The following is a 27,864-nucleotide window of genomic DNA, read 5'->3' on the forward strand; positions in this document are numbered from 1 at the left end:
GTGAACTTTCTTCTCAATAAATTATTTACCATGCTCCTGCATACATTTTAATCAATAGATTCGATGCCTGCAATCTTAAGGATAGTGAACATAAAGGATTTTATTGTCAGAACTAATCAATCAAGTTACTGTCAAATCAAACCTAAAATAACAAGGAATCACTAGATGCCTACTGTGTGCAAACAAAATAATTCATGTGACTTAAGTATTTTCCCATGAAAGCAGTTCCTTCAAAATTCAGACTTTAATTTTTAGAAGATCTAAAAATCTATTATACGTAATATACATATATATTACAATTCCAAGCCCCATAAATCTCTTAATATCATTCCCAGTATCATTCCCAATTTAGAAACTGCTGTAGTTACTCTGTTTTACATAACGATGTAATCCATATTTGATGTTTCTTTTATGAGAGTAGAATTTTAAGTATAACTGCTGATGTATTTTATTTTTTCCGCATTGCTAGAGTCACAAAGGTACTCAATTTATTTTATCTTTTAGGACATAATGTATTATTATGCTTCTAAGTCTATGAAAATCGATAAAATCTAAATTGAAATGTGAACAGATCCAAATACTACAATCCCACTTAAAGTCACAAATAATCTACCTGAAGCCTTGCCATTGGCATACTAAGAGAACCTGTAACACTAGTGAGTTTTATATTATTGCTGTTCTTATGAAATGTTAGCCTATATTTAACGAAAAACATGAGCTTCCGAAAACTCCCCTTCATGTCATAAATGTTGCATTCTAAAAACATAAAATTACCCAAACTATAAAATTAAATGTAGGTATATATTCCACATATTCACGTGTTAGACTCAAATAAAAAGTAATTCCCTTTTCTTCAGATAAGTTTAGGAAAAACTCGCTTGCAGAGAAAAGTACCTAAATTCCCATCAGCATGTTCAAGTTCATGCTATTGTGTTGAATTTAACTAATTCTTGATATAACAAAAAAAATGGAAGAAAGAAAGAAAGGATGGAAGGAAGGAAGGAAGGAAGGAAGGAAGGAAGGAAGGAAGGAAGGGAGGGAGGGAGGCAAGGAAGTAAAAGAAAAGGAAGGGAGGGAGGTAAAGAAAGAGGGAGGAAGGGAGGGAGGGAGGCAGGTCAGTTAACTGGGCCAGAGCAACATACTAAGTGCTTGCCTTTGTACAGCTAGCCCAGGTTCAATCCCAGGCAGTCTATAATGGGCCCCTGACCACCGCCAGGAGACATCCCTGTGTGCAGAGCCAGAAATAAGTGCTGAGCAGAGCCGGCTGTGACCCCCCCCCCCAAAAAAAAACTTATCAAGTCTTAAAAATTGGCTGAATTTAACTTTTTAACCCTATTTAAGAAGACTTTTAAAAGTTATATTTAATTAAGAAAAAAAATTCTATGAACAATGCCTGGACTTACGAAATTAATTAGAAAAAGGGCAAATTATTTAATTAGAAAATTGTGAAGAATACATTATCCAAATTCCTCTCCAATAATTATCTACGATAGATCCAGATAAGGCTTTTTTTAATTATAGCCAGTAATAATGTAATGCAGATATTTCACATTTTTCTGGCTGACTAAAATCATGTTATTTTAGAACTAGAAGACACATTCCAGAACCATTTTTTCTTTTCAAATGAAAAAACCAGAGCTCAAAAGACTACAATTACAATGAAGAAGTCAAATTAGAACCCCAAATTTTGACCCCATATTTCAAAATTCAGGCTATACCATGCTATCTCAACAAAGGGGTGTTTCAAAGGATCAAAAATCATTCATGAGAACACAGGAAACAAATGAAATTCAGAAAGCGAAACAAAAATCAACATTCTTGGAACTTTAAAACAATTATTTATGATTTATAAAAATTTATTTTTAAATAAACATGCTTCAAAATGGCAGGCTTTTGTTTCCTAATCAGAAAGACCCACTTAAGTAAAAGCCGAGGAACTCACAGCTAGTTTTAAGAATATGAAGAACCACTCACCAAAGCTGACAACAGACTACAAAGTTTCACAAGTATATAATACAGATGTGCACATAGAGATGAACTTACATCCACATGAAGCCAGAGACCATGCTGTTCACAGATGTCAGCTATTTCATCCAGAGGATCAAAGGCTCCCAGCACGGTGGTTCCAGACGTGGCACAGACAAGAAATGGTGCTGCTCCCTGAGAGAAGGGTTCACACACAGAATTGTCACTGCCACTACTAAACTCAGTCTCTGGTAGGTGAGTAAACAGAAGTGTTATACGTGCTGACGTGAATTTATTTCTTTGAAGACACTCATTAATTGAATATTTTTAAACTGATATATATATATATATATATATATATATATATATATATATATATCCCTGGTCTTTATCAACAGATGAAAGAAACTAAGAAGGAGCTATGTCCATCAGAGTCATTTGTCTCATCTCAATATGCAAATCTTTGATTTTTACTCCCTGATTCCCTCTGATGCCTTTTCTATTCTATAAATCCCCCAGTAAAAATTTAACCTCAACTGCAAAGGCAAACTTGCATTTTAATTCCTGATTTTATTATGGGCAAGAGTCAGTAGGATTTTCACAGTTGCCAACAATCTTTTTACAAAAAAAAAAAAAAAAAAAAAAAAAAAAGGAGGCTGGGAGAGGATACAGCAAGTAGGCCAATTGCCTTGCCCACAACCCAGGTTCAATCCTTTGCACCTCAAAAAGGACCCCTAAGCCCCACCAAGAGTGATCCCTGAGTGCTAGAACCAGGAGTAAGGCCTGAGTACTGCAGGATATGGCCCCAAATCCAATAAAAAATAAATAAAAATAAAACGCAACATGAGTAGAAAATGGGCAGTTCCAGGAACCAGCCATTCAAACCTGTCTGCTTGCCTTTTTCTGAAGTCAAAGACTGTACTCAGGTACAAAAATGCTATCACAGGGGATAAGACCATCTCCAGAACAGTGTGATCAGAGTAAGCTGAAGAAGAGAACCTGCCTCCCTCCTACCATGATCATTCCTTCTCACTCAGTGGACAGCTGCATCTTGTAGAGTGAACAGGTGCCAGTGGGAAATGAGGAGAAATGGGAGAGCAGGTAGCACATGCAGAGATGAATTCGAGCCCAAAAGGCCAAGCACCATGACCCATAGGGGACTTTACGGAAAACAGGTAGAGAAGAATACATGAGGTTGTTTCCAAATGGATCCATCCTAGCATGCTGACACAGGTATAATGTTACCTATGAAAGTTCCTTGGAGGCAAAAATTTATAGATAGAGTTGAGAGTAGGAGAATCAACTAAAATCCTAAATTTCTAAAGCACTGCATTGTAGCACTGTCCTCCCGTTGTTCATCGATTTGCTCGAGAGGGTCCAGTAACGTCTCCATTGTGATACTTGTTGTTACTGTGTTTGGCATATCGAATATGTCATGGGTAGCTTGCTAGGCTTTGTCGTGCGGGTGAAATATTCTTGGTAACTTGCTGGCCTCTCCGAGAGGGGCAGAGGAATCAAACCCGGCTCAGTTAGGCCAGCAGCTTGCAAGGCAAACACACTACCGCTCTGCTATCGCTCCAGCCCAAACCTGAGGAATAAGTAGAAGAATGTTTACTGCCTACAGAAGTCATTTTACCTCTATTTAGAGTGAAATCATTTTTTCCTCTGTTGGATCTTGAAGTGCAATTCTCATAGTAATATGTTTCACGTATGTCAGAGGATGGTCAGGTAGAAGCATATTCATTCCAGTTCAACTGACCTTGGAAAGAAGCTACTTCTCTGGGTAAAGTAAGGCAGAGGAAAGATGCCTGACCCACATAAAAAGTTGAAATGTCTGGGAATCAACATTACAGTAGCTAAAGAATCTATGTGCCACTGGGGAGACAATAGTAACACATGGAATCCACTCCAAACCAGAATGTTAGCACAAGGTCAGTAAGTGACAAAGTCCCTGGGGAACCCCATTTGGGAAACTCTATTCTCTATTCAAAAACCAAACAATTATGTCTTTGTCATATGAGTGAGCTAAATGAAACAAGATTTACACAGACCTTTGAAAGCAAGAAAGCAATGTTTTACAACCATTGAAGGTGTCATTAGTGGCTGAAATTTTCCTCATAAACTATATGACTTACTGACAGTTTTGAGAAAATACCCATATAAGCTATAATAACCTATTGAGTTTTCTGTGCATTTTAATAATCTATCTATATATATATCACTGAGAAATTAAATGTTAGTGATCTTAACTTTAGGTATTTTTCCCTTCTCATATCTCATGATGTTTTTGAGAGAATTAACAGACACAGTGTTGATGTTTGTTGTTGATAAAATGTATTCCTAAGAAACTCTTTCATTTTAAAGACACACTAAAATATTTTCAAATACACACTGATTACACCAGTTAGATCTTTTAATAAACACTTCAGAAGCTCTGGTGCTGCTGTGTTCTTCACCATCTCTGTAGTAGCATCAGGAAATAGCATCATTGCCCAACAGATTTCTAACGGACTGTGACTGGCCAGGAAATTAAATCCCAGCAGAAAAAGAAATTGACATACTATTTCCTACATCTGCACAATTTGAGTTAAAAGTTTGAAACAGAAACTGGTCTGAAACTACTGAGAAAAATAAACTAGTCATCAGGTATAAAAATCTCAGAACAGATGTGAGGTTTGTCCTTGGTGAATCCAGACTCAAGTTTTTAACTGACTTGAAAGAAAACTTGAGAAGACAAACCAACTCTCACCCCATTGCCCTACTTTTAAATGTGCCTAAAGCAATTTTTACTTTTAAAAAACTCCTCTTTTCAAGTTCTCAACTTTAGGAGATGTCTGTTTCACACTTTCAGTATTAAAAACAAATAATAAAAACTATAATGACCAGTGAAATAAAAGCCATCAAATATGCAAGAATATGAATTCTTAATGATAATCAAAATTGGTACCAAGTTTTGGCTATCTTTAAGGAATGGTAGATAATTAAATTAGTCCTCTGAATATTGACAAAAAAGGGAGAAAATCCATTATCCTCCCTCGCCTGTGTCAAGTCTCTCTCCTTGGGGAAACTAAGTAGAGATGAGAGACTATTTTTCTTTAAGTAGTATGCCAACAAATGAAGAAGGAATAGAAGCATTAATTAGAATATTGACTAATAAAACAATGGGACTATACAATGACCATCATTGGCAGTGAGGGACTGAAGTAGAGCTCTATAATAGATTCACTGCCAGAAGTTAAACTCACCAATCAATGAGAACAAAAAAGTAACACATGGTATTTCCGATGGATAGTTTTCCGATGGAAGGCTTCCACCCTAGAAGCCTTCCCTGTAAAAATTTCAATCTGAATCTAAAAGAGTCTCAATATCTGACTGCCAAATAAGAGAAACTGGAGAAATCTTACAAGTGGCACAGGAAAGGAGAATATTTAGGACCTCGAGTTCTATGAGTAATCTGCACTATCTGTAATGTGGAAACTCAGTCAAGAGTACAAAGGATTGGGGCTGGAATGATAGTCTAGCAGGTAGGGTCTGTACCATGCACACAGTCAATCTGGGTTTGATTCCCTTACACCTTATGTGATCTCCCAAGCACAGCCAGAAGTGACCCCTGAGTGCAGGGGCAAAAATAAACCCTGAGCCCAACTGGATAAGGTCCAAAAACAAAAACAAAAAAAGTTCAAAGGATCTGATTTCTTCACCAGGCCAGAAGGAACAGAGTGAAGCTACTTTCTAGACATTTGAAAATATTTATGTCATGAGTCAGCCAGAGAGAACATGTGAACCTTAACTGAATGCATATTCACATGTAAAATATTTATACTAAAAAAGCTTTTGAAGAATTTTAATTTAGAATAAACATCTAATGATATTATGACACTACTGTTTCTTCTAAAAGTAGTATGTTTTTGGAAAATGTGTACATATATTTTAAACATATGCAAAGCTTTTTATGGATAGAATGCCAAGATATGTATAATTTACTTTAAACTATTCTAGTAGTGGTCAGAGAGAATGCAATATACATATGAGAGAGCGGAGTTTATACTAATAATTGTTGATGCTGCATGATGTATATGCAGTGGCTCATTATATTAGTTTTATATGTTTAAAAAGTTCTGTGAAAAGATTAAAATTTAAGAAGTAAAAAAATGTAGAGATAAAGTGAGAGGGAGGAATAAAGGAGGAACCTTATGAAAATCACCATCAAGATTTCTCTTTTACAAGTGTTAACCACAGAACAAAGACCTTTTTGGTAGCAACTTCTAGGAGGGGAAATTAAAATCTTTTTAAAGCTACCTAAAAGTAATATTAAAGTAGAATACATTATCTGAGGTTCACAGCAGTACAAGTAGGTTATAATGCAAAATTTTACTCAAATCAAAGGCATAAGATAATCTGTAGTTCCAGACAACTATCAGATTCACTTGTCATGGGAATACTTCTTTAAAGGATAAATGTATATCTAAGGAAATACATTTGAAGCCAGTACACCTACAATAAAAGCAGAATTTTAAAGTCTAGACTATCAAACCAAGGAAAATTATGTGGCATGCGGTAGAATAAAGTGACTTTTATGAAAAAAATAAGTACAAAGAGTAAATAACACAATTCAATATTAAAAGTTAAAACAATAAAGAACCAATCTCTCATAGAATATTAAATCCTATGTAAAGAGATAAAATAATATCCCAGTAGGAAGCTAGACTTTTTCATTAATTCAAAATCATGCCTATGTTCATCACACAAGCATTATTTGTAATCATCAAGGTACAGCGACAACCTAAATGCCAAAGAATGAATGAGTGGATAAAGTAATTACCTCAATATAATGTAAAAAAAATAAGTCTTTAAAAACAGGTTTCAGGGCCAGCTTTAGCCCTTAAGGTAATCGGGGCCATGCCTGGCCTGCCCTAGTAATGGGCATGCCAGCTTTAACAGTTCTGGCAACTAAGAAAAGGAAGGCATTCTGCCACACTGAGGCCCAGAGCCATGATACAGGGATGATTTTAGAATGGGCTTTGGTGGAAGCAACCTGGCAGATTATGTTGATGAAGAAATCGGGGATCATTCTCTATGCAACTTAGAGACAATTGATTTGGCCTGCAGAATTCTCAGAGTCAGGAGATATGGAGGAGTGTGGAACGTGGGACCCTGCTGGAGAGGCTGGATTCATCTGTTAAGCTTAATTTAAGCAAGAATCCTGAATACGGTGATGTCAGTGTTTTAATGGGCTCCGGCCACCTGGGAATGAGAACATCCGAGAAACTCCACAGAATATGGAGAGCCAAGCACCTGGAAATAGAACATCTGTAAATGAGTTTTCCTATTTTAACTGCAACACACTCTCTTCTCTCGCCCACACACAGAAATGGATCTGACAGCTTACATTTCCTCACAGGCATTATCCCTCCCATACCCACACATATGCATTCGTTTTCTTTCTTTCTTTTTTTTTCTTTCAACCCTCTTACCTCTTTTTTGGCTTGCCAGATTTGTTTGTCCAGTTCCTCAGGTATCATTTTACCCCTAAAAAATACCAAATTGCAAAGGTGTATTTAGTAGTGTATAGAAGTCTGGCTTTTAACAAGTATAAATCCCTCCGTCCACCAACCAGGCATCTAGATCCTGTCCCCATTACCTTCCATCTGTTTCCACAAAACAAACATTCTCTGTACCAATCCCAAGAAAGGAGGCTGCCTTCTTCATGGAATAATGGCACTAAAATTAAAAAGAACAAGAAGGAAGAGAGACACGTGAAAATATGACATGGAAAAAATAATGCTTATAATCTTAGTGGATTGAATCATATGGTTAAGCCCAATTTCACTCTCACATAAAATAAAAAGAAAATAGTGATTTAATTAAATCTCATAATCTAGAGGATAAACATTAACTCTGGGTCAGGGAAATCAGAATTTAATGCCAAGTATTCCCGTAATAGTTACAAGACCTTGAGAAAACAATCTAAGCTCCACAAACATCAGTTTGCTAACATATAAAATAGCCATTCTATGTCTACTCCATCTGCTTGTCATAGAATTAAATGCATGAGTATATAGGAAGGGTTGAACACAGAGTCTGGCATAAGGAATAAACTTGGTCACTGGAGATTATTGTTTCCATAACACTGACTTAAGTTTCTCTTAATGTTACTAAGACAACTCTAGTATTTATGGAAACTGAATCTGGTCCACTGCTGACCTGGATCCCCCTAAGGAGATAGCAAGATTTTCTTCAAAGATTTCTATCACAGACCACAGAATAACTTATTTTCAAAAGCAAAAAATATGTAATAGACACTAATCAGATACTTAGCCAATCTTGTTTAATATTGAATGAAAGACTGAATTTAGATATACAGGGAAGTGACTAAAATTAAACAAAATGGATGATAATCTATAGGAACAACTTTATGAATGAGGCTAATAGAGGGTTCTGGAATTAGGGCTAATTTGTTTCTTATGGGCAAATAGTGGCATATGCTTTAGATTGCTGGCTATTTTTTCTCCTGTACCAAATAAAGCGGGTAGAATAATTAGCATTCAACATTAGAGAGAGTGCTCTTTATACATTAATGTGGACAGGTGGTCAATTAATTCTTTTCCATGCCAGAAAAATGAAGGTGCTAAAGGACATTATTGTACCAAAAACCTTAGTAATTTAATTTGTAGGTATAAATACATTAAAAGAGTAGTCATGACTTCACACTTAACTTGATATATTCCCCCCAAATGTGGCAATTTTTTTCTTCTTTTGTCAAGAGAATTTTACTGAGAGCTCTTTCTTTTTAACTCCCTGGAAATAGATGCGAAAATAACAGCATCAAGAAAAATGAAAGCATCCTAAATAATTAATTTCCAAATATCAAATAGGATAAGTCCAAAATGCCTTTAGGATGCATTCATTTCAGGTTGTTACAAGAACATATACATATTAAAAAGTAATAATGTACAATTAATTCTCTACATGCTTCATCAACCCATCATAGCTCAGATAAATATAAGGTATATTATTTCTTGCCTGAGATTTGGGCTCTGGCAACCAAATGCCTATTTGATTTCATAATAATAAATACTGGTATTTGTCTCAAATCAGAGTCAACAATTGGTGCTCTGAGAAATAAAATCCCCCACCCCATTCACCACACACACACACACACACACACACACACACACACACACACCTAATGAATCAATTTAAACCTGAATAAAACCTGGTCATCAGAATAACTATAACTTCAATAGAATACCTCAGAACAGAGTAGAGTCCAATGTCAATCTCAAATGAATAGGGACAGATTAGTAAAAATCTGCAAAACTGGAGCCTATAAACAACTGAAAACATCAGAGAAAGAAAAGAACCTTAGAAGGGGAATAAAAGAATGAGGGTGACACTTCCAACATGCTGGCAGTTTGAGGAGAAAGAAAAACCTAGAAGGCTAGAGTTCAGAAGTAACGGATGCAGTCAGAAATAAGCAGTGACTGCTGCCATCACTGGCAAAAGATAAGTCAGTCCTTCTAAGTAAGATCCAGCCTCCTCTAGGTTTCATTTGTCTCTGGAAAGATGTAAAAATTTCAGTGGGGGTTCATTCCTATAAAGATAAAACAGCGAATGCCTACATGAAAGGCAGGACTGTGCTAAAGTTTTTTTCTTCTGCTGCTGGCAAGGACTTTTCCTTTGACCTTGGGTTTCTTCAACAAATTACTGTTTTTCCCTCCACTTAGGCAATGTTTCGAACACTTGGACTCCTTTCTGGACTGACTAGTTTGATGTACCAATTAGTTCCCAGTCATGGGGGAGAGCAAGGTTTGCAAAAGTTTCATATTAGGGAAGGCAGAAAAAGGCATAGGGAAATTCTTCAAAAGCAGAGAGCTGATTCAGTTCCTGAAAGAATATGAACTGAAATCCAGGTCTCATGTTCAGTATGTCACCTTAGGAAGCACCCACTTGGTTATGAACAATAGCTATAGTGATACCCAGCATAGGTTGGTCTCACCTAGAATGCATGGTCAAGGTTAAGATTAAGTGAATGTGACCCAATAGGTTATGTTTTACAAAGATCCTAACACATGCCTCTCACATTTTCCCTGAGCTCTAATTCTTTTTGAGATGAATGAGGATTGCTGAGCAGTGGCTTAAGCAGCAAAAGTTCCTTATCTCCTTTCAAGTTTCAGTGGCAGGATGATAATTTTTTTGATTACTAAAATGATTTGTCCAGGATTTTTATGAATCCAGCACTCCTACATGCCCAGGAAATTCAAATAAGCACTCGACAAGACACAGATTTTTTTCTTTGATTACTAAGTCTCCTTTTCATTAGTTTCTACTTAGCAGTGAAAAGGTATATCGATATGTTGATAGCATTGGTGTCTGTCATGATCTCTTAAGTGTCCATGAACAGCTAAATTACCATCAAAATATGCAAGCTGCAAAAATGCTATAAATGGTTGGTGTATATATTCTATATTTGAGACATAGAGTAACAGTACTCCAAGATAGCATAAATATTGAAAAAGACAATCTAGTAAAACAATACTAGGAAAATAATAGGGTGGCCATAGGCTAACCAGGGGATGAGGGGAAGTGTGTGTGTGTGTGTGTGTGTGTGTGTGTGTGTGTGTGTGGTGGTGGTGGTAAACTTAGTAAAATTATCCCATTCTTAATTCTTTGTTTTTTGACTAAAGAATGGACTAGTTTGTTCCAATAAACAGAATGTTGATCACTAACATATGAATGAAAATAATGCAAATGCTATGATCTTAGTGTCTTTGGCACAGCAGAGACAGGAATAAGTTACAACTTGGTCTCTGGACATATGACAGGGGGAAATACACATTCCAGGTTAGAGTGTATCCAAAGCTGTGGATACAATCCACAGATTCCATGGAATCTATACTCATTTTTTAAAATTGAACCGTGTTACAAAGCTTTCATGTTTGAGTTTCAATCATACAATGATCAAATACCCTTCCCTCCACCAGTGCACATTTTTCACCACCAATGTCCCCAGTATCCCTTTGGTTACATTCCCCTGCTTCTATGGCTCACAATTTCCCCCATACTCTCTTTCACTTTGGGGCATTATGGACTGAAACATAGATACTGATAGGTACATGTTTGGCCCTTTATCTACTTTTGGCATACATCTCCCATCCCAAAAGATTCCTCCAACCATCACTGACTTAGTGATCCCTTCTCTATTCCAACTGCCTTCTCCCCCAGCTCATGAGGCAGGCTTCCAACTATGGGGAAATATTCCTGGCCCTTGTGTTTATTGTCCTTGGGTGTCAGTCTCATATTATGTTATTTTATATTCCACAAACGAGTGCAGTCCTTCTCTCTCTGTCCCTCTCTTTCTGACTCATTTCACTTAGCATGATACTCTCCATGACCATCCACTCATAAACAAATTTCATGACTTCATCTTTCCTAAAAGCTGCATAGTATTCCATTGTCTACATGTAACCAAAGTTTCTTTAACCAATTGTCTGTTCTCAGGCATTCTGGTTATTTCCAGATTCTGGCTATTGTGAACAGTGCTGCAATGAACATACAAGTGCAGATGTTATTTCTACTGTGCTTTTTTGCACCCTTGAGATATATTCCCAGAAGTGGTATTGTAGGGTCATATGGAAGCTCAATTTCTAGTTTCTTAAGGAATGCCCATGTTGTTTTCCAAAAAGATTGGACCAGTAGGCATTCCCACCAACAATAAAAGAGATTCCCTTTCTCCCCATATCCGTGGCAGCACTGGTTGTTCTTGTTCTTTTTGATGTGTGCCAGTCTCTGATGTGAGATGATATCTCATTGTTGTTTTGGAAAACCATACTCTTATGGGCTTGAACTAGTGTGTTCTTTCAAAATAAAGAGATTCAATCCCTACGTTAAATTGTGCTAGTATTAAGATTTAGTCATGGGAACAGGGTACTCATGGGATTGGTGCACTTAGAAAAGGAAGACAGAGGGATGACATACTCTGTCATCATGCTCTGCAAGCATGAGCAAAGAGAAGACCATGAGAGCACAGTATTATTTAAACGCAAGTGGTAGGCCCCTATCAGACCTATTGGGTCTGTCAGCACCTTGACTATCATGAATTTTCAACCTGCAGAACCATGAGGAAATAAATAATTATTGCTGAAATTACTCAGTCTAAGGTACTTATTATAGATGAACTAACTCAGACATATATAATCCTTTTCTGGCAACATATTTTTTGTCATGTTAACAAAGACTAATACCTTGCCATTTTTTTCACATATATCTCCAGTAGAGATATGTGTGAGTGTGTGTGCGTGCATATTTTTTTGTTTGTTTTACAGGTGCATGAAACTTCCTTTTTCTTTCAGTTTTTCAACTACAACTGTGATTTTTCCTGGGAATTATCTTCAATCTAGACTTCCATGGAATTTCTTCCTCCTCCCAGGGAAATTATTTTGGAAAATGACTTCAGCAGGTTTTAAACCAAATGAAGGGGGGGAAAAAGCAATGGAGGAAATTATGAGTGGAGAGCAAAGGCCTTATCTAACCAGTCTTCCAGGCACAGAAATTCAACTGAGAGAACTATGAATTTTTGCTCTGCAAGGGTTCTTCATAGTGAAATAACAAGGGTTGGAATCTAGAGAAGGAAACCCTATACTACAAACCCTATTCCAAATCACAAAACATTCTCCCAAAAAAAGTCCATATTCCAAATCCTTCTTTTCTTACTACAGAATGATTTATTCAGCTTGGGTGGCTGAGCTAAAAATCTTGGGCTAGACAGATGATTGTTCCCCGCTGCCTCCAATACTGGACACCACTTTGCACTGAGTGCTGAACTAGCCAGAGCAAAGGTCAGGGCAGGAGGAAAACAAGGGTGTGGACAGGTTCCCTTCTATTGCCCACCTCTTAGTGTACAAGTTATTCTTTATTGCAAAAGGACAAAATGATAAAGTCACTGTTGCTTTTGAAAGAAAATAACAGATACAGGAGACCCCAGCTGGAAATAACAGAAATTTCCGTTTTTGTCCACCCCCTGTGTGGATTGAGATTCCTAAACTGATTGAAGAGAGTATAGAAATTAAACCTTGTCTGCAAGGGATGTGGGGAAGAAACATTGTTGGCAGAGACAGAGGTATCCAGTGGAATCACAAAACAACCCAGAAACAAACAAACCAAACCCACAAAGGAATCTCTATCAGATCCGACTGCCCACAAATAGTGCCATTTCTTCAACCCAAATTATTATATCTGGATTATTCTCCTCCTACCACATAATTATGTGTTGTTGGCTTTGGACTACACCCAACAGTGTTTGGAGCTACCCCTCGCAAGATTTGTGTGATTTATTCCCTGCAGTAACTGGGGGACCACGTGATGTCAGATAGAACCTAGCATTCCTTCCTGCCAATCAAGTGCTCCTTGGTGATAGCATCCCTTTGAGCAATCTCCTAGCCTCTTTTGCTAAGAAGAGATAATGTGTTTTAACCTATATGTTATGTCCCAGAAGCTACTTCATATGCTTTATCTTCATATTCTTAATCTTTGCAAGACCTCATTAACTTGTGACTTCTAAGTTTATGCAACTATTGAGTTGCTTGAATAGCTTCCAACTGTATCACATTCGAGTATTGTCACTGTTCCCTGTATCCATACCATTTGACATAACATGAAGAACATTTCAGTGAATTTGTCTAAGAGGTAAAGGCTATTTTCCCACTTCTTGGATTTGGGTCCCAAAGTGGACTTACGTTGATTAGAAAATGAGATAAAACTGACAATGTGCCAATTCTGAGCCTAGAACTCAGGAGCCCTAGAGTATGATCATGTTCTTCACCTGCAACAATGTCCAGAGAAGACACCTGGGTTATCCTGCTGGAGGTTAAGAGTCACATGGAACAGAAACAATTCATTGTCCCAGCTAGCATTGTCCCAACTGAGCCACTATAAGAATATCATCAGCCAACCCAGTCTTGCAAGCACAAGAAAGCCCTTCCAAAAAAAGTAGAACTGTCAAGAAAAGACTTACAAAGCCCTATATGTACATGTAGCTTTAGGCTTTATACTTGATTTTTTGATAAATTATTAATAAAAAGGTCAAGCATTTTGTCCTTTTTCACAAATTAGGAAACTGAGGCAGAGAGAACTTGATTAACTTACCCAAGGTCACTCAGACTGTAACAACTAGAAATAGAAATTGAATCCAGGTGACCTAGTTCAAAAGCAATGTACAGATCCACCTTCAGACTTTCTACTTTGGTCAAGAGTAAAATGAGAGCAAGCACACTGTTTCTATTACTCAACTGTTTGTGTGTGATGTCCACTGTTACTAAATAGCTATCTTTCTTCTTGAAATATTCTTGTGCTTACCATTCTAGGCAACCAACTTTATGAGGAAAGGTGAGCAGAAGACAAGGTTGAGATCAGTAATCATCTAATAAATCATCTAATTTAGTTCTAATAAATAGCATAGTCAGAGAGTCACAAAGACAGCCCTTTCAAACTCAATGTTCTCTTTTCTCAAAGAAAACTCTACAGATTATAAATTTTAAATAAAGGTGAGACACGACATTGGGTGACTAGGGACACCTGAATTTCCTTTGGAATGAAAGATGCTGTTATATTTAGTCATGTTAATCACATGCCCTAAGATATAAGCACACTAGGAATCCCCAAATAAGCTAGTCCTCTTAAATAACGCATTTTGAGAAAAATCTATAACTGGTATCAAAAATAATTTTTTTACCTCTGCAGATGTGAAAAGGATTAATCTTGGCAACCCAGTCAGACCCTTTTCCTTAATGTCAGGATAATGCTTGTATCTAGCTAAATTCATTGCATACATATTGGACACTGAACCACCTGCAAAAACAAAATTAAGTGGCATATTTATAGCATGAAGTTACTGCTCCTTAAATACCAACTACAGTAGAAAACGTGGATGCTTCAGTGTAATGATGAATCCCTGTGTAAGTCATCTGCACACACCCCCACCCCCGCCTGTCACTACTCTGAGTGTTCTTTCGCAACACTTCCTCCTCTCCTTTCTAATAATTCCCTATCTCAGCAAAGAGGAAAGTTTTAGTTTATTCTCTGAGTTTAGTTTATTCCCTAGTTTTTTTCCCCAGATACAAATATGTCAAGGTATAAGCTTTGCAGTTAGGGCCAGTAACTCAAATTTCTGTAGTTACTAATCATCATTCTGTCATCTGATCAATACTATATCAATATAGCCTCATATCAGACTCTAGAGAAGGATAATGGGACAAAATAACAAACAAACAAATTTTTATTTAGCCCTCTCAAGTAAAATTGATTCAAACACTTGAAAAATTTATTGCAACCTTTCTAATCTCCTAGTATCAGATAATTTCTTTGATATTAATATAAATTCTAAGTATTAGACATCTCATTTTTTTCAGTAGTTAATTTACTAAGAATTTATACAAAATATTATCAGTTGACAGAATGGCACAGCAAGATTCTCACCAAGAAGTATTTTAGTATCTATTATTTTATAAAGCAAAAAATTTGTGAAAAGTCCTTATCATAAGATATGAATAAACTGTTAGAAGTTTATAATGAAAGAGAGATGATTATAAACAATTGTACTTACCTGGATTGAATATTCCATCCCCTTCTTTCCAACCAATGAATTCGATCATTTTTTTCAGAATCACTTCTTCCACTAACAGAAACACTGGGGACACCTCATACGTGTAACTAGACAGACATAAGACAACACTTCACAAAATGCACATAGACTTTTATTAAACCAGATGCTACTACAGTATATGTGGAGTCATTTGGAATATATCCATTTGGAAACAGAAAATGCATTAGCAGTAATAGTGTTAGTCTTAGTTAGAAAAATGTTCATTACTGGAGACCTTAAAAATAGCAAGCTACTCTGTGATTGTGTGTGTGTGTGTGTGTGTGGTAGGGGGGGTTCAAGGATCAAAGTCAGCTCTCATATATGCAATGTGTATGTGCTTTGCGGCTGAACCATAATCCTGAGCCCTACCTTTGATCTTAATTTGGAAGAAAACTTCAATTCCATCATATGAAATAAAGGTAAACCATCTGGGCTCTTTTTATTAGCCAGGAGAAATGGTATTTTACTCTCTGGATCTTTTGTATCCTAGCTAAAGAAAAGCTTTTGTCATGGTAACCAAGTTTTATTAGGTGACTGCTAGAGTTCTACAAGAAGACTATCATTTTGAACTAGAGCTCTCAACACCGCACTCTTCTGTCTGCGTAAAAGGGGATTGTGCTGTGAAATCTCAAGTGATAACATTACTCTGGAGCACCACCCAGACCTGCTATCAGTGAAGATTCTGTTACCCTGAACTAGAACAATACTATCAGGGAGCACAGCCAATTTGACCTATCTAAGAATTGCCTCAACTGCAGAGAACCCCCTTTTTGAGGGTAATACCCTTTCCTGTTTTATACCCTACTTAGTAATGGTCTAGCTGAGGTGTAAAGACCTGGCCTTCTTGGCATCACTTGATATCACTGAGGATTCATCACAGCTCCAGAGAGGTCTATGATGTCAGTCAAGATAATCACTAAGACAGCATGATAGTAAGACCCCAAACACTTCTTATTCCTGCTTCCTTCTCTCCCATTGCCCATTTTGATATTACATACAGGGCATTGCTTAAAAAATATTCATTTTCCATAAAACTCACTAAACTCCAACTAGAATAGCATCCTATTGAGTCCCACCTACAACAGTCATCACGACTTATTCTGTAATATGCTTGAATTTCTCTTCTCACCAAGTAATTTAAGGGTGACATAATATCTCCTCTAAAAATTAGGTATTTATATTAATTTGTATTTGAATAAATTTGATTTTTAAATATGTAAACAAATTAATTATATTTAGAGTATAGCTACCCAATTTAATACAATGATTTTATCTATAGGAACACTTGGGAAGGAAAAATTTTTAAAACTTTTTTAAAAAGAACTTCAATGTGTCTTTCCCTATTTGCCAAGAATCCTGTACATATTTTAACACTTAGAAGCAAGGTAGATGTTTTCAATCACGCTAAGATACCAATTTACAAACACTGAAAGCATGAACTTATATGTCTATTTATAAATAGATATTATATGACTATTTATACCTACAAATAAAATTAAAACTATCATTTACTGTTTATTTTAAATATATATATATATATATATATATATATTAGACCTGTGTTTGAATAGCTCAACTATAAACCTGGAAATAAGCCCAAGGTGAAAAGGCCAATATAGAATGCATTAATGATTTGGTTCTATTTAAGTAAATTATTCAGTTTAGGATAAATTTACTACTTCAAATTCTGCTTAAAATTTCAGCTAAAATAACACAGACATGTTAGAAAGCCCAAGGTGTCCAAAAAATTTTCATTGTAATCATTCTATGTCTTTCTCTCCCCCTCTTACTCATTTCCCTCAGCATGATATTCTCCATGTCCATCTATTTGTGAGATATATATACATATATATACATATATATACATATATATGTGTGTATATGTATATATATATAGCATGAGACTAATATCTAAGGACAGTAGAAATGACTGCTAGGAGGCTTGGTCCATGGTTGAAAGACTACCACAGTTTGTGTGTGGTAGGGGGAAGGTGGGAGTTTGACCAGAAAAAGGACCTTTATAACAATTATAGTTGGAAATGATCATTCTGGCCAAGAAATGAGGGCTGAAAGGAGTAAAGGAACATACATGGTTACCTTTCAGTACCTGTATTGCAAACCATCCTACCAAAAGGAGACAGAGAGAGAGAGAGAGAGAGAGAGAGAGAGAGAGAGAGAGAAGAGAGTCTGCATAGAAGTATGCTGGGGGGGTGGCAGGGAAAATTTGGGGACACTGGTGGTGTGAAATGTGCACTGATGAAGGGATAGATGTTGGACCACTGCAATGACAGATTGTGTATCTTATGGTGATTCAATTTAAAAAATGATAAAAAGAATGAGATCATTGTATAATTTCACTTTCTCTGCAGACTTATATATCTGCCACTTAACTCCTCTACCCATTATTAACTGCTATTGTCTTACATAAATTCACCCAAACTTCCTTTTTCTGAAGTGCCATCCAATGAACTGCCAGTTTGGGAAACTGTAATCTTTATCAAATTTTCAACAACATGTGACGGTAGATGCCATCTTGTCTGTGGCTTCTATTCCTTCTCTTCTTTTTCCATCATAGTCTGATTTTCTTCTTCTGAACTATTAAATATATTAGCTATTCAAAAGTGCAGTTCTATATTCCCATCACTCCTCATTTTATACTCTGCTTCCTAGTTTGTTTTTATTCAAAGTAGTTTTCCCTGTTGTCTGAAAACAGAACATTCCCATGAACTCTTTTCTTAGCTGAAATGGCGTGAGCCAAGAAGTAATCATTATTATTCTTTATATGGAAGAAATTAGTGTTCCCAGATCCTCAAATAACTCACCAAATCATGCAAAATAATACATAAAACCTAAAATAACATTCACATAGAGTAAAGGCAGAAATGCCATGATAATTATAGAGTCTGTAGAAAATTAGGGCTGGGAAAGAAGCTTGACAATGTCACTCTTACTTCTGGGGGTAGGTGCTGTCTTTTGCATGGTTTGCTGCAAGGCAAATGCTGAATGCCATTTTCATATTTTTAGCCTTTTTGTCATAAAAGCAAAAACCCTCCACTGATTACTTCTGATACAGAAATGAGTATTAAATGTAGTTCTTTTGTAAAAGTGATGAGGCAAAATATGATTTTTTAAAGTGAGAAATATATGCATCTCCTTCCTTATCAAAGTCACTTTTCCAGATTTGAAAGTATATCAATATCTGGGACAGGACACAGAAATTCATATTTAATTGGTCTGGAATGGGACCTAGTTCCTTGTATTTTTTTTAAGTTCCTAAGTTGACTATAATGAACAGTTAGCATTGAGAATCTCCTCCCTGTGAATTATTTCAATTAGCATCAATTCACCAATGAGTCCTAAATTTATACCATTTAGTAGATACCATCATTTGATATTTATATATTTCTATGTTCGGTTGATGCAAACTCTCTTTTATCAGAAAGCTTAAATAGTCACATTCAAACCTGAATTTTTAATCTTGCCTTTTTAAACACATACTTAAAAACTTGTCTCTTCACTTTATGTTCCTATCTTAATGAATGGCAGAATCATCAAGGCTACTATGACAATTAGAAGCATGGGTATTATAACATAAGTCTATCTCTTATCTTCATTTCTAAGATGCAATATCTTATCTAATATTTGTTTCATATTCAAAACATATTTATTCTACCACTCCTGAGTACAAGTTACTATCACATCTCAGCTAAAGTAATGCCTTTTGAACTGGTTCTCCTCAAAACACTTTCCATATTTCCACTGACCTTCTCAATAAGTAGTGTCACAAAATTATTTATTTATTTAACCTTCAGTGGTTTTCCATTATACTTACACCAACTCAAAAAAATAAAATGGCCCACTGAGTTCCACACATCTAATTGGCTCTAATCTCCCCAGCTGTCTCCATTCCACACCCTACAGCTCTCTCAGGTATACTCATTCTGACTGACCTTGAAGTTCAAAGTGTATCTCACACTCTTTTGCCACAGACCTTTGTACATAACGTTTCCTTGAGTTTGAATTATCCCCTTTTTTAAACCTAGTTAACTTTTACTTAGCCTTCAGCCCTTAGCTGCCACTTCCCCAAAGAAGATTTTTTTAAATAGAAAAAAATGGCCCATTTATATTTATTGGCATCAATTCTCTCTCCTTCATATAAGAATCTGAGTTTTACAGAAATTTATATGGCTTGTTTTGACTAACATCTCTGACTAGATTTTTGTTCCATGAAAAGAGTGAGTTGAGTTTTGTTTGTTTTCAGTGTATCTCTCCAGCATTTAGACATGAATTTTCCCAGAACGATGAATGAAAAGCTTTTGCTTAATAAATTTTCTCACATTTAAGTGGAGATAACAATGCTTGTCATACCCACCTCATAGCACCATTATCAAATCAAACAGGTCTTTAAATAATACTACGTGCCATGAGACTATTCCATCATTTATGATGACATTGCAAAATAAAACCATTAAATAAAAATTCACAAAATAAAATTTTATCTTCTTAACAATATCTCTACCCATGCTAGGTATAAAATTCCAATAAAATGGTACTTACACACTTGGGTTTAATGCTTCTGTAATAAATCGAGCCACTAAAGAATAATAATCAAGTCCAGCATATAACTGGTTGAAGAACCGGGGATGGTCTGTAAATATAAACAGTTTCATGTATATAAGAACAAACAAGAAGAAAAGTGTGATTACCAAAAATCTAAAAGATTCTTGTCAATGATAGTATATAGAAATGATAGTATATAGACCGCATGCTTCTAAATATATGATATTAAGTGTTAGACAAATTTGTCCTACAGATATAGAGATGAAAATTCTGGTAACTTTGCGAAGGAAATTCTGTTTGGGAAGGGGTATCGGGGAGTCACCAGAGTGTTGGAAATGGTCTACATCTTAATCTGGGAGAAACTTACATGCAGCTGTACAATGTAATTAAATAGAAAATTTAAGGTTTCCACTTTACAGACTATGAGGTAATCTCAATTTTTAAAAAAATGAGCACTGGAGCAATAGTATAGTGGGTAGGGCATTTGTCTTGGACATGGCAGACCCAAGTTCAATCCTCAGCATCTGATATGATCCCCCATGCATGCCCCAAGCACACCCAGGAGTAATTCCTGAGTGCAGAGCCAGGTGTAACCCCTGAGCATTACTAGGTATGACCCAAAAACAAAACAAAAAAAAATAAGAGAAATCATTAAAAATCTAATTATGTACAAGTTAAACAAATGTAAGTAACCATCTCATAACTCTTTCTAAGTAAAACTAGGGTGCTCTTCTAAGATGTTGGCTTGCTTTCTTCATTTATTTCTATAGCCCAGACCCAAATAGAATGCCTAAAAAATCAAATATTTGTGCCATTGTTTGCCAAACAATCAAAACATGCTACCTTTATCTTCTAAAATTATCCACACTCATTTTCCTAACTTTAAACATGCTTCACTTATCAATAGGATTCATTTCAGATTACTGGCAGTAAGTAGCATTTTCATTTTCAGGGTGGACCATTTTCGAAAATGTGAGTGGCATTATGTAGATGGAGTAAGATGTGACTCATTGTGCCACTTATATAAACTTTCTGATTCAATTTACTTCAAAGACAGCTGCATTGAAGACTTAAGCAAGTTGAGTTCCAACTTTCAATTTTTTTACTGTCCTATAAAAGGTCTCATAAAGGTTCTTGGCTTTATACAGTGTGAATATTCACACCAAACACAAAACGAACTGCCTTGACATTCTCAGTCACAGGAAGTCCAGGATGAAAAGGAATAAAGAAGCAGGATATCTATGTCTAAATTTGAGCACCAGGGAACCACTATAACCAGTGACCTCTCATTATAACTTAGAATATTTTGTTTTAAATTAGTTTTTTACTTTCTCTTTTTTACTAGGGGTTAAATAAAGAACAAATGTCTCAAAAGAAAATTTCTTCAATAAAAAATGAAAAACTTTCCCTAATCTGGCAAAGAAAACCAGACCTTGCTACGAGTAATTTTTAATGGGATTTTTTTTAGTACTGTGTTAATTTATGATTGATTTCCATGGTAACATTATGGAAAATAACCAGTTAACTGAAAAATCTACTGCATTAAATGTCATTCTACATTTCTGACATGCACTATAATAATAAGATATGTATCTCTGCTTTTGATATGCTAACTGGGTTTTTGATACATACCCCAACTTTCCCAAGGGAATATAAACCAATTATTTTTACCCAGATTGTATTATGTTCTTTCCACTAAATTTAGTTCAGTGCCAGAATTCACAAAGCATTATGCCTGTATGGTCTTAAGCACTGGATTACCTTTACATCAAATTGAGAAATGCATATTTGGAGAAATGATTCTCTTACTTGTGAAACTCACTTCACTATATAAGATATTAATAGTTGGAATAGTACATAAGCACATGACTGAAATCATATTACTGAATTCATAAAGGATCACAGTGGCTAAACAGCATTATGGAACAATCACAACAAAAACCACCTCCTCATTTTTACCTTCTTAAAGACTTTTTTGATCCTACTAGATATGATAAAACAATTTGATAATAACCAACTACTAAGAGTTAATGATAAGTCTCTTTCAAATATTTTCTTTTTATTTAAGAAAAGTAATTGGAGGCTGGAGTGATAGTACAGCAGGTTTTGCCTTGCATGAGGCTGACCCCAGTTCGATCCCTGGCATATGGTCCCGTGAGCACTTCCAGGAGTGATTCCTGAGTGCAGAGTCAGGAGTAACCCCTGTGCATTGCCAAGTGTGACCCCCTCAAAGAAAAGCAAAAAAAAAAAAAGAAAGAAAAATAAGTGGACATCTTGGCATATTATGTGCCATCAATATTCAAAACTTCTTAAGTATAGAATAAAAATATCTATAATAATATATAGGCATAAAAATATCTAAAACAAAATGTAAGGAGTTTTATCAGTGCTGTTCAGAGTCCATGAGGGCCACTGCCAATGATACTTATTTTTTCCCTCAGGCCTGTCATTGGTGGATTGTTGGGGGCCACACCAGGAAGTGCTTAGAGGTAACGAGCCATGAGACACCAGGATTCTAACTCAAGGCCTCTTGTCATTATCTCTCTGATACCGTAACCAAATTTTATCATCAAAATAACAACAGTTTGAACAAACAAAAGAAATGATAAATAACAATCACAAATAAATGATTTTTATTAGAAAGGAAAGCTAAAGACTTCAAGGAGCAGATTTAATATACAGTCACTAACACTAATAGTTTTGCTATCAATTTATCTTAGTTCTTAATGATAAATCTGTTCAAGAACAAGAATTTAATGAAGCATTGATAAATAATCAGCACTACTTTTTAAAAATCCAGATTTCTCCTCCCACGAACAAAAAACAAAAACACCCATCATATTTAGTCTTGCTATAAGGTAAAAACAAGCTTAAGAAAATGTAAGAGCTTGTTAGAAATAAATTTCATGGAAATAAATTGAAGTTCTTACTAGTTTTGACACTGTAGCGTATGACATCCTGGCAGAGTTCCAACAGCTTGTGGTGTGACTCTCCTGTGTCTCTCATCTCCAAATCAAGAAGGTGTTTTAATTGTTCAGGAGACCTCCACTCACAAACCTACAAATCCCACAATGGCATGGTTAATGGAGTGATGACTGGAGCCAGGTGTAGGAAAGAGGTTAGAAGCAGAGACCTTCTTCTTATGAAGTTTAAGACAAGTGTGGAGGCAGAGAGAGAGACTGAAACTAACAAGCCTGGTACAGCATGAAAAGATCTAGGACAGAAATACAGATTGGGAAAAAAATGAGGGGTCTCATTGTAGATATGGATGGGTAAAGGTTTTCTGGAGGAACTGCTATTTAGGTTGTTACATAAAATAAAATTATAGAGGAATCAAGCAAAAGTAATGAGTAGAGTAATGGAAAGAGCATTCTAGGTGTGGGTCACAAGAAACAAAAAATATATTTATATGTAAAAGCACATCTGATGTATGAAGTAAGCTTGCTGTAGCTACCAATAGAGTTGGAAAAGGAAGGAAGAAATACTGTAAGTACACAGAGAGAACTTCCTAGACTCAGCTTGTATCCTTGCATCGTCCTGTTTACTATCAAAACAGGAGATAAAATTCAGAACAATCCCCTTAAATCTAAATAATCTTTCATCTTCTCTAATACCTCCCAAGTGTCCATATCTCCTTCAAAGTCAAAATTCTTACACTTTCCTAAAACAACTCTATATAATTTATCTGGATATATTTAAAATGCAGAGTTTTAAATAACAGTTTTCCCATTAATAAGAGCTTGAACTTCAATTACATAGTCAGGATAAGGAGAAGAATGGGGCAAAGATTATCCTGAGATTTCTGACACCATACATGGGTGGATGGTAGGTGGTGTTGGGGAAAAGAATCTAACTGAGAGTGGGGTGGGGATGATAAGTGTTGAGCTTAGTCTAAGGCATCTCGAGACATATAGGAGGTGGATGGAAATTCTTATGAAAGATAAGGATACAGTTCTTACATACTTGGAAAACAAAACATAATGTCAGGGCACGGAGAATCTACAAACATCTGAGGACTGCAAAGTAAAGGAACTCTCACTTGGGCAACATCAGGAACATTAAGAAGGGAACAAAAGAAAAAGGAGCTCACTTGTAAAGTGAAGGACAAGCCAAATAGACAGAGGAAATTCTAGAAGAAATCCATGCTGTTCAAAGAAAGAAGAAAGGCTGTTTTAAGAAGATGCCCATCACTACCAAACCTTCCTGAGAAATCAAATCAGATAAAGACTGAGATGTGCTCATAGGACTTATCAGCAAGGAGGTGTTCTTGGCAAGAGCAGTTTAGCTTAGAGAGGTGGGAGTAGAGGCCAGATTGCTATGAAGTAAGGATGTAGGAGGTGAGGAAATAGAGGGAGGGGGTGTGTAGCCAATTTTTCAAAAGTTTGGCCTTAGAGGGAAGGAGAGAGACAGGTTTATAAATGAGCTTCCTTAGAGGGAAGGAATGATACTAAGAGGTAGTAGGTTGCAGGAAGCTAGCAGAAATACTAAGTTGTATGGGTGGGATTAAATGAAACTTTGATATTAGAGTCATAATCACTGTCACTGTTACTGTCCTCCCATTGTTCATTGAATTGCTCAAGCGGGCCCAGTAACGTCTCCATTGTGACATTTGTTACTGTGTTTGGCATATCAAATACATCACAGGTAGCTTGCCAGGCTTTGCCATGAGGGTGAGATACTCTTGGTAGCTTGCTGGGCTCTCCGAGAGGGGTGGAGGAATTGAATCTGGGTCGGCCAAGTCAGCCGTATGCAAGGCAAACGCCCTACTGCTGTGCTATTGCTCCAGCCCAGAGACATAATAGGGAGAGGTAAATCAGAAGCAGCTGAGGTTATCATAAAGGGCTGCTAATATACACAATTAACATGGCTGTATCTCAAATGTATTTTTCTGAAGGAAAATGATAAGAATAAACTAAAAACTATTTGTGATATAAGGCCACCTATCCAACTTTCTGGGAAATCCAAAGACTACAGAAATGGAAAACAGGTCAGTGGTGCCAAGAGTTAGAGGGAAGAGGAAAAAGCTGACTATAGAAAGAAACACACAACAGTATTTGGGAGGTGATGGGGTTGTTCTGTATCTTGATTGTTGTAACAGTAATGAATTCTCAAAAGTCATAGTACCACACGATAAAAAAAAACAGAAACTTTGCTGAATGTAAATTATAAATACTTTTAAGTGACTGAACTTAAATCTGCCTTTTCACTGTCTACCACAGGAAACACTAGAAGTAAGGATATAAGTAACAGGTGCTGTACTGGTAGATTACCTTTTAACAGTGCCCTATTGAATCTCTTACAAAGTAGGCTAAGTCAGTGGCATAAAATATTCTTCCCGCCCCCTACCCCACCCAACAATGTTCTCAATCCAATTTTTCATGGAGTATCTACACATCTATTTACCTGCAATCAATTGGTAGTTCCTTAAGTCTCCCCTGACTATGTCATCACCCTCTGATTTCATCTATCCAGACAAAAAGGTTCTCTTTGTTAATTTAAATATATCTAGTTCTTTGCAACAGTTTTCCCATTATTTACTTCCTGGTTTTTTCTCAACTCACATGGAATGTGAGTTGAAAAAAAAACATTTTTTACACATATTCTGCATGTGAAAAATCTTATTAACTCATTAAACATTACTTAACCTTCATGATTCCACACCAAAACTCAAAGTGTTCATTCCTCTTTGAAGTCCCCAAAGTCTGTCCAAGCACATTTGTCACATTCTCACTGAGATTCCCAGTTCTCTTTTCCAATGAGAATTTAGCCATCCAATTAGATTATAAATTCAGTTCAAAGCCGAGCCTTTATCTTATTTTTCTTTATATCCCCCAGAGCTAAATATAATGCTTCCTGAAGCTAGCACCCAGTTAATATTTAATGATGGAATAAAGGACAATTAAAAAAATCTTACCAGAAGAACAAAGTAAAATAAAGCACATCCAAAATATTTCACAAGTACAGATAAGATCAGAAAGGATGTGGTTATAAATATTTAATCAGTAAATACATCACTGATTTTTCTATGAACATAACTGCTCCAAGATCCTAGGTCATTTCAATTCATTTTCCTATTACTTTTCCCAAATACATATGATCAAAAATTCAAAAAAAAAATACCATTACACTTACAATCATTTTTAAAGTGACATTTCTTTCAAATAGAATTGGAGTTTTAAAGTACTCCTATACAAAGATTTGGCAATCCATTTCCAATTGGAAAGGTAATTAAATGATAAGGAGCTAATTTAGCTATATCAAGGAACTTATACAGGAAGAGTTCAAAGTACAGACTGAAGCTAGACTGAATGCATTCCAGTGCCAGGGTACCAACTCTAATTCTTACTCAGGATCTTAGGTCAAGTTCTTGACCTCATTATGCTGTGTGCCATTCTTTTCCTGCTCATCTCAAAAAACAGAGTCAATATACAATATCTACTTCTTAGGTTTGGGAGGAGAAAATAGATAAAAGTGGAAGAGTCCTTTGAACACCATAGTAATAACTTTTTAATGTCATTACTAATATCATAATTATTTGAATTTGAGCCTGAATATAAAACATAGAACCAGCTGGAAGTCAGATTTATCAGCCCATGATATGTAGTTTAAGTTCATACAAGTTCCTACTAAGGACCTTCGGATAACATTTGTACTTATCAACCCCTTTCTACCTTCAATTTGATGTTTGTGAGCAATATAAAGAATATTCTGGGGGGGAGAGAAATATTGGGATCACTGGTGGTGGAGAATGGGCACTGGTGAAGGGATAGCTACTCAATCACTGTATGATTGAAATGTAAACTCGAAAGTTTGTAAGTCTGTAACTTTACCTCACGGTGATTCATTAAAAAAAAAAGAATATGCAGAAGTAAATGAAGAGCAAAGTGTTCTCAAAGACTAAATAAATTAGATAATCAGGTTATTATCAATATCAGTGGGCTCCAACAATTGGTTTATAAACTGGTGCCATTTCACAGACATAAAAAGATTAAAAACCAATGATTTCTATTATTTATAGCCTAATTTATTTATGATTATATGATTATTATAGTGATTTTATTATAATAATGATTCATTATATCACTATTCTCTATAGCAGAAAGCTTCAACATTGCGTTTTACAGACATGTCTGCTGAAATTCTGGAATTAAAGTTCTAACAAGTAATGACTGGCAAAGTAAGGAATGAACCCTTCAGGTGAGTAGAGACTGGATGTAAGTCAGAGGAAGTAAAAAACAGTTGTCTGGGCATAAAATAGAAATAAGGGTATAGAAGAAATGAAAATGTATGCTTTTAATCTCCTTGTATCTAGGAACCCGGAGGTAGAGAAGTACAACTTTTTTCCGTTCCTGGGATTTCTTAATTTTTACCTTCTCATTGACATCTGTAGCCTTCAAAACCACCTCTTTCATTATTAGCCTACAGGCCTCTTCAACAAATTTTTCCCCTGCTTTTGCATCTGTCGTCGGCCCATTCAGTATGATCCCATCCACAACAACTGCACTCTTCTTACTTGGAACCATCTCTTCTTGGTCAGTATCTCCTGGAAGCACACAAAAAATGCTGTCTAAGAAGTGACCCAATTAAATTTATCAACAAAATACAGGGAGAGAAATGGATCACTACCCAGATTGAAACAGAATGCCTTCATTTAATGTATTTAGTGCTTTCAAGAGGACAGTCTCTTATGCTGCCCAATA

At 36.0% G+C, this 27,864-nt stretch overlaps 1 protein-coding gene across 2 annotated transcripts in view; it reads right to left on the reverse strand.

Moving 5' to 3' along the window:
• Positions 1-27,864, reverse strand: part of GADL1 (glutamate decarboxylase like 1) — a 222,509-nt gene that overhangs the window by 161,288 nt on the left and 33,357 nt on the right. Inside the window, exons 2-10 of one of the 2 annotated variants that reach the window (XM_056129602.1) lie at positions 27,535-27,707; positions 23,095-23,221; positions 20,162-20,252; positions 15,566-15,672; positions 14,696-14,811; positions 7,607-7,686; positions 7,440-7,494; positions 7,210-7,260; positions 2,044-2,160 (exon numbers count right to left, since the gene is read on the reverse strand). In XM_056129602.1, the coding sequence (XP_055985577.1) occupies positions 2,044-2,160; positions 7,210-7,260; positions 7,440-7,494; positions 7,607-7,686; positions 14,696-14,811; positions 15,566-15,672; positions 20,162-20,252; positions 23,095-23,221; positions 27,535-27,707 (917 nt within the window). The remainder of the gene's footprint in view (positions 1-2,043; positions 2,161-7,209; positions 7,261-7,439; positions 7,495-7,606; positions 7,687-14,695; positions 14,812-15,565; positions 15,673-20,161; positions 20,253-23,094; positions 23,222-27,534; positions 27,708-27,864) is intronic. The other variant, XM_056129603.1, reaches the window with a different exon arrangement.

This window comes from Sorex fumeus, unplaced genomic scaffold (assembly GCF_029834395.1).
Source record: "Sorex fumeus unplaced genomic scaffold, SorFum_2.1 ptg000072l, whole genome shotgun sequence".
In the NCBI taxonomy this organism is placed as follows: Eukaryota; Metazoa; Chordata; class Mammalia; order Eulipotyphla; family Soricidae; genus Sorex; species Sorex fumeus.